This window comes from Citrus sinensis, chromosome 2 (assembly GCF_022201045.2).
Source record: "Citrus sinensis cultivar Valencia sweet orange chromosome 2, DVS_A1.0, whole genome shotgun sequence".
NCBI lineage: Eukaryota > Viridiplantae > Streptophyta > Magnoliopsida > Sapindales > Rutaceae > Citrus > Citrus sinensis.
In genome coordinates, this window is record NC_068557.1 from 25,437,143 (window position 1) to 25,444,070 (window position 6,928).

The following is a 6,928-nucleotide window of genomic DNA, read 5'->3' on the forward strand; positions in this document are numbered from 1 at the left end:
TTTAGAGGAAAAGCTACAGTTAACGTGGAATTTTCAATGCACACACAACAAGACAAAGAATGAACACCCTCTCTCTCTCTCTCTCTCTCTCTCTCTCTGATTTGTTTTGATTCAGTCATTTAGAATTTTCTTGGGAAATGTACATCCATTCTTTCACTTTTCTCCAATTCCATTCAAAGCACCGAACTTTTGAATATCTAAAAAAGAAAAAGAAACAACTCCACGACATGTTTTGCTCCTTATTTAGATCCTTTCTCTCTTTTACAAGCAAAACATCACCACACCCTTAAACACACAGTCCTGAACTCAAACGCCAAAACCCTGAACCAAAAATATCTCTGAAGAAAACAGAGAGAAAGCTTGGATGAATGGCGACATTACAGAAGTTCAAGATCCTGGCAACGCAATGCGGGGTGGCTCAGAGCCCCACCAGGAGCCCCAGAACGAGCCCATTGGTTCAATTCCCGCGTAAGAAGACAACCCTGCGCATGCTGCTCACACGAAGCTCCAGCAGCCGCTGTAAAGAGATCACACTGCCAACTCCAAAGGAAATTGCTGTTGATGATCAGAAACAGAGAGACTGCAGAGATTTGTTGGTCGTTCAGAGTCGTAACAAGTTGAAGGATCTGTTTGTCTCTTCCTTTGACGAAGAAGAAGAAGAACAACAACAACGACAAAACAAGGTTAGTGATAATGATAGTGGCAAGATTAGAGACAAGACTGAAGTTTTGCGTGCAATGAAGAAGTTGCATGGCAGTGGAGCTGGGGTGGGGGATGAACCGGGTTTGTCTAGACCGGTTTGGGTCGGGTTTAGACACAGGTACTTGCTGAGGAAAGCTTGGAGACCTATGCTTCTTACTATTCCTGAGTAATCTGCCCAATTTTGCTGTTGGTGATTCAATTACATATTACCTCTCTCTCTCTCATTCTCTTTCTCTGTGTGTTTCTTTTATTAATGGAATTATAATGGAATTACAGATATTTTAACTTCTGTGTTAAAATATTTGTATTTAATATTTGCGTTCAGGCCTTCAAGGTTCTATTGTTCTGCCTCTAATTTCTAACTCATAAATAAAGTATATATAAAAAATGAAACTAACGTTCTAAGTTATGTTTTCATATTATATATATGGATGCTTGTAGTTTTTAAAATTGAATGTTCTTATTTATCATCAATGTTTCTTGTAACTTTCATTCCTAAATTTAATCTAAATTTTATGTTGTTAAAAAGAGGTGAAGAAAAAGAAAAGTGAACGCATGTACGAATCTATCATATTGGTAAAGAAAAGAGAAAAAGAAATAGCAATGGCCTGAATTATTTGTAAGTTGGAGAAAAAAGAGTGGCTTGTCATTGCAGAATGAGATGGAATGGGGGACCAGTTTTACACATGATAAACGCAGAAGTTCCACTAACAAGGAAAAGCCATGGATAAAGCTAAGGCAAAGCTCACAAGATGAAATGCTTGTGTTCGCAGGCATTCGAATCAAAATGAAAAAGCATCATCGGTATACAAAAAATTGCACATATGTTATTGTTGCTCAGTTACTTGCATAATGGGATATGATAATTCTGCAGAGAAACAAGGTACATACCAACTTCAATAAACTGTTCATGCCTCAAGGCACCAAGCATCCTGGGTTTCGAGAGACTATATCTGCAATACAAGAAGCATGTATAATTTGCCATGAGAGTTCCCCATTCTTATTGCTATCCACAACACTAACTTAAATTTTGTGATATTACTTCTACTACACCATAGTGCAATGTCATGAAGTACTCCTATGTATTGAGGAAAAATTTCAACCCAAATATAAGGACCTTGTAAATGCATTGAAATTTTGTAGAACATTCGAAAGGTATACAGGAAGATGATAATGGAAAAAAATTATCGAACAGAGGGAATTAAAAAGAACAATTACTTTTATTAAACTTACAGCAAAATTCAATTTTATGGAAAATTTCCCCAACAGGGAAGATGGAAAATTTCCCCAACAGGGAAGTTGGAAAAGAAAAAAGCCGGTCAGTGTCTCGCAGTTAGCTGATCCTTGCTTCCAAGAGGAATTGAGGGAGTCAGTTTGTTTGATTGGATTTGCGATTGCCGCAAAGTATCGTTTTCTTCAGCCCCAGCATCATCGATTTTCTGCTGAGGCTTAACATGCCCACCAGATTTAGGCTGGATTTGTGAATGATTCTTGTCCGGAGGTAGAACTCGCAGCAAGAACCTCTGTATTATCTCATAACTGGTAAACGTAATTACAGCAGATGGAGTCGTTCTCAATAGATTTGTCGCACAGCCACGGTAAAAGCCAGGGAAACCTTCCTTTTGGAATACCTTCTTGACACAATCAACAACGCCTGCATATTGTACATCAACCTTTCTGTTCTGCCCTTGCTCTTGAAGCCTTGAACGTACAACCTAGTAACATGAAATTTAGACATTATAAACAGAAATGAAGAAAACTAAAGCCGAAATATATATTCCAAGGGAAAGATAAATTTTTGGGATATCATATAAGCCCACTACTGCAAGAGAATTGGTGAGGAGAGCTTGGCAAAACACACCTCATGTGGGTAAGTCATTACAGAGGCAAGTACTTTTGCTATTGAAGAAGCAATCATAACACTTCCAGGATTTAGCTTATCAACATCTGTGTCATCTGATAACTTCAAAATTAACATGATTAGCAAAGAATAAATGTTACATATCAGCTATTTAATTGGAAAAAAGAGCAAAATGGTACAGCGATCATTTTACCCTTTTTGGCCATGTAATGCTTGATTCTCTCATATGCAGGAAACTGAATAGCAACATGACTAACTCCGGCCAACGAAGGCAGAATGCCACTGTTTCAAAGCACGAAGCAACATTAAGCGACCAAAAGAATTGAAGGAAAATAAAATTTGAAGATCAAAGTTATGTCAAACAAAAATTGTAGAAACAATGTTTGCAAAATGTTTTCAAAAGTTACATCCAGCAGCAGTTAAAAGAGATGATCACTAGAAAGATTCATCGTCTACAAGAATCATAATTGAATGCTTAATAGGTTGTGTCCCAAAACTCGATCATTTCCAAACTTTCATTTTAAGAACCTAAACCACTGACCTATATAACCCTCGCATGCCTTCTTCATGAGAAATCCTTCTCAGAGCAGAAAGTATGCTTTTGTAGGGAACCACATTTGATCTCATTCCCTGAGTCTAAAAAAGGATGAAAAACACATTAATTCCCAAGATGTGACCAGAACCATGGAATAAACGCGAAAAATTAGATAATCATGAAACACACACAATTAGATAATCATGAAACACACACATTAATTCCAATGCACCAAACGCAACAGTAGTTTGAATCGAGCTTCCTAAATAGAATCCTGAAGAATCTCCAAGTAGTCCAACTATTTTCTTCAAATCTTACCCAAAATAAGAGATCTTATATACTTCCAATTTCGAAGTGGAAGAGCAGCATACAGAAGTAAGTTTTGTTGCATCAAAGAAAAATACTCATAGGCTTATTTCATAGTTCTTAGTTAGAGATAACATTATAAACATTTGATTTCACAGATTATGCATGCAACCAAGTGTGATATAAGACACAGCCACCAATGTTCTAACTTTAAATGAAACAAAGATAATAAGATATTGAGGACAAATGAAAACCCACTTACTTGGAGTCTGGTCTTCACAACCCACAGTGGATTAGTTGTGATGGCTGTAGCAGCCCCAGCACCAGCTGCAGCTATCATATTTTTCCCAACTGAGAGTTGACTATTGCCATCCCCTACAATACAATGATATAGAATGTCAACAGTAGTCAAACTAACCAATTCAACAGTCTACAAGCACAGATTTATCAAGTAAACAACAATAAAAATGACCAACCATGTGTTCGGAGAAGACCTTTTAATCGCTCATAAACTGCGAAGTATACCTACATACAAAATGAGCACTCCTGTCACTTGGTAAAATATTAAATTACATAAAAATGGTTTTGTCCACTGGCACATAACTTGATTGATTCAAGAAAAAAAGATGCCCAAATCTGCATTTGTTTCTTCGAGAAACAAATGATACACATACAAGTAGAATATCCCAAATTTGTTATACCAAAAGTTGAATAACAATTACTCAAAACGTGAATGGTTCCTTGAAACTTGTCCGTGAATGATTGTGTTAAATGATATGATATTTTAACCAAATAAAAATGTCAAAAAGATTTATCAAGGTAATCTTGCATCTAAAGATCTACATTCCCCTGACATTTTACAAATTGTAGAGAAAACTGATGAATGCTTTCTTCTCATGGAGGAAAGGGACTCTAAACAGTTCAAGCAAGAAGCTTTTACTGATAGTCCTACAGTTTATGATGATGTATAAAAGATTGTTTGTCCTTTCTGAACTAAACTAAATATTAAAGCAAAAGAAACCAGATTCACTCAAAATAGAGTTTCCAAAAAATATTTGACTAAAGAAGACAAAAGGAAAGAAAAGGTAGAGTGCAATAAGAAGACAAATAAGAAGACTGAACAATCTGATTTGACGGAAAATTGAACCTAAACATTATAGTTCAGATGAAAATATCTATCAACAAGCTGATATATTTTAATAAAATGTTAAGGTGATTTGATGGAAAATTGAACCTAAACATTATAGTTCAGAAGAAAATATCTATCAACAAGTTGATAAATTTTAATAAAATGTTAAGGCTTTTATCTCAACATAGCAGAAGGCCCTTAATTACTTTTCACAGGAAACAAATCATCAATAATAGTACTCACAGCCCAATTTGGAAGTAATGCTAGTAATGTCGGTGAAAGACCACGATACAATCCCTTCAGACCTTCATTCTTCAATATGTTCTGTAAACTTATTATAATGATACTACCTGAGTGAAGTCAAAAAGAGAAGCGTAAACAATTATCACAATCAACAGGCATAGAAACAAAAAGTATCCATCAAACTTAAGCATAAGAGTATTTATTCAGAGTAGCATCAAACTGTTGTCACAAGCTCTGAGCTTGCAAAACATATTTCTTCTTCAGAAAATAAAGGAACCATATATTGGTATATTTATCAGGATAAAAGTTTATAATGATAACTAGGATTTTATGCCAATAGTGTGTCCTGCCCAGTTCATAGTTCACATGCTACTGACGTTTGGAGTGCCATTTTTCACATAGTTCGATACGAGAAACAAATCAAATCACTTATATGAAAATACAACATCCCATACAAACTAACTGTAAAATGTAAATTAAGTTACACCAACCCTCCATTTCTATTTTTCAAAGTTTACGCCCTACAAGGGTGTGTTTGTTTGAAATTAAGGTGGTTGTGTCTTTAAATCACAGCTGTTGTTGAATAGAATCACTATAGTAGTATAAGTGGATGGATAATTGGTAATCATTAAGCTATCTAAAGTAAGAGTGGGTGTTTATCAAGTATTTTAGCTGTCACCCTTTCAAAATTAAGTAAAACAAAAAACAGGTACAATTAGCAGAAACTGCTCAAAGTTTTATAGGATCAACTGTACCTCTGCGTCCAGAGTGAGTGCCTTCGGGAAGGCCATGTACCTGTAACCTTGTCTTGATCACATCCAACGGGCACATAAATGTTGCCGCAATTGCACCTGCAATAACCCAGAAAACACACACGCAACCAAAAGGAAAAAAGAAAAAGAAAAAAAAAAGAAAAGAAAAAAACACCCACAATGGTTATTCAGAAAATTAAACAGAAGGGCTAAATAACCTCAAAATTCAACAAATTTAAACAACCCATAATAAAGAAATTACAAAAAAAAAAAAGAAACAAAGAAACAAACCAGCAGCAGCTCCAGCTGCCGCGTGGGAAAGTAAGACCCTGCGTGTTAGAGCTTGTAAAGATTCTCCATCGGCGTCTCCACCTCCTTTTTCACTCACCATGTCTTCTACAATTTCGAAAGAGATGTATCCAATTCTTTCTGTCTTTGCATATATATAGAAGTATTTTGTAAGTAAAAAAAATTCAAACTTTGTTTCTGGGGGTTACATTGGGTGGTTCGGTTGAATTGAACAAATTTTGTTGTCTTGTTTGAAGGGTTAAGGAGGGAGGGATGGTGAATTGAACAAGACCCAACAGTTGTTGGACTACTATCAATTCAACTCCTACGTGTTGAATCAAACACAAACACACTCGGGGCCTTCACTCACGAACCAGCGTAAACTTTGTTGATGGGGTCACCTATTTTAATTTGTTTTCTGAGGGAGAGAGATTCCATAAATGGGTAATTTTTATAATTGCTGTTGTTGTCACAATTCTGACCCTTTTTTGGGGTCTGCGACTGAAAGTTTGTTACTCATTGCTTGAGATCATATTATTGTATAATTTTGCTGATCATATAATTTTTTATTGGAAAATTTGTCATATTAGTATTTTTTAAGAAACAAAAAGATATAAGTATTAAATATATAATTGAGCTCCTAAATTTTTCATTAAAATTCTTGAGACATGTTTTGCGAGACTTTTCTTTTTGCTTACATACATTTGTGATACTTTTAGGGTTTTTCTTTAATTTTTGTAAATAAATAATTTATATATATATATATATAATTAATATCTAGAAATAAAAAAATATATTTTTCCATTGAAAGCACTTTTAGTATTATCAAAAGCACTTCCGCAGATGCCTTAATTAGTAATTTCGCAAATGGTGTGAATTATGCAAAGGGATAAAGTTTGCACTGACTTTTATTTTTTGCTTTCCAATCAAAAGTTTGGACCAATTAGCCATAGATTCATTCTACAGCGATCCGAAACGCATCATTTGTTTTTATTGTTGGGGGTGGTTTATTGGTTGTAATATAAATAAAATGAATTGTTGTTAGTTATACTTTAAAAAGAGTAATGATACAATCATAAACTCTTGTATAAATTTATTTTGTACAAACTGAC

At 34.9% G+C, this 6,928-nt stretch overlaps 2 protein-coding genes across 2 annotated transcripts; one reads left to right on the plus strand and one right to left on the minus strand.

Moving 5' to 3' along the window:
- Positions 1-66: 66 nt before the first annotated feature.
- Positions 67-1,119, plus strand: LOC102628956 (uncharacterized). Its single transcript, XM_006468676.4, has one exon. The coding sequence runs from the start codon at positions 369-371 to the stop codon at positions 870-872; it is 504 nt and encodes a 167-aa protein (XP_006468739.1). The 5' UTR covers positions 67-368; the 3' UTR covers positions 873-1,119.
- Positions 1,120-1,903: 784 nt separating this feature from the next.
- On the minus strand, positions 1,904-6,473 carry LOC102629236 (nicotinamide adenine dinucleotide transporter 1, chloroplastic). The gene is made up of 9 exons (XM_006468677.4): positions 5,820-6,473; positions 5,532-5,627; positions 4,777-4,883; positions 3,881-3,929; positions 3,667-3,779; positions 3,105-3,199; positions 2,757-2,845; positions 2,564-2,658; positions 1,904-2,417 (listed from the first exon to the last, which is right to left on the minus strand). Exons 1-9 carry the CDS (start codon positions 5,917-5,919, stop codon positions 2,022-2,024), a joined length of 1,140 nt encoding a protein of 379 aa, XP_006468740.1. The 5' UTR covers positions 5,920-6,473; the 3' UTR covers positions 1,904-2,021.
- Between the last annotated feature and the right edge of the window lie 455 nt (positions 6,474-6,928).

Excerpts from the sequence above, each read along its gene's own strand:
- LOC102628956 (XM_006468676.4), top strand. The coding sequence starts at position 369 with ATGGCGACATTACAGAAGTTCAAGATCCTGGCAACGCAATGCGGGGTG.
- LOC102629236 (XM_006468677.4), bottom strand. The coding sequence starts at position 5,919 with ATGGTGAGTGAAAAAGGAGGTGGAGACGCCGATGGAGAATCTTTACAA. Across the intron at positions 5,628-5,819 it reads GGCAGCTGGAGCTGCTGCTG|GTGCAATTGCGGCAACATTT; the intron begins GTTTGTTTCTTT and ends GGGTTATTGCAG. Across the intron at positions 4,884-5,531 it reads CACTCACTCTGGACGCAGAG|GTAGTATCATTATAATAAGT; the intron begins GTACAGTTGATC and ends GACTTCACTCAG.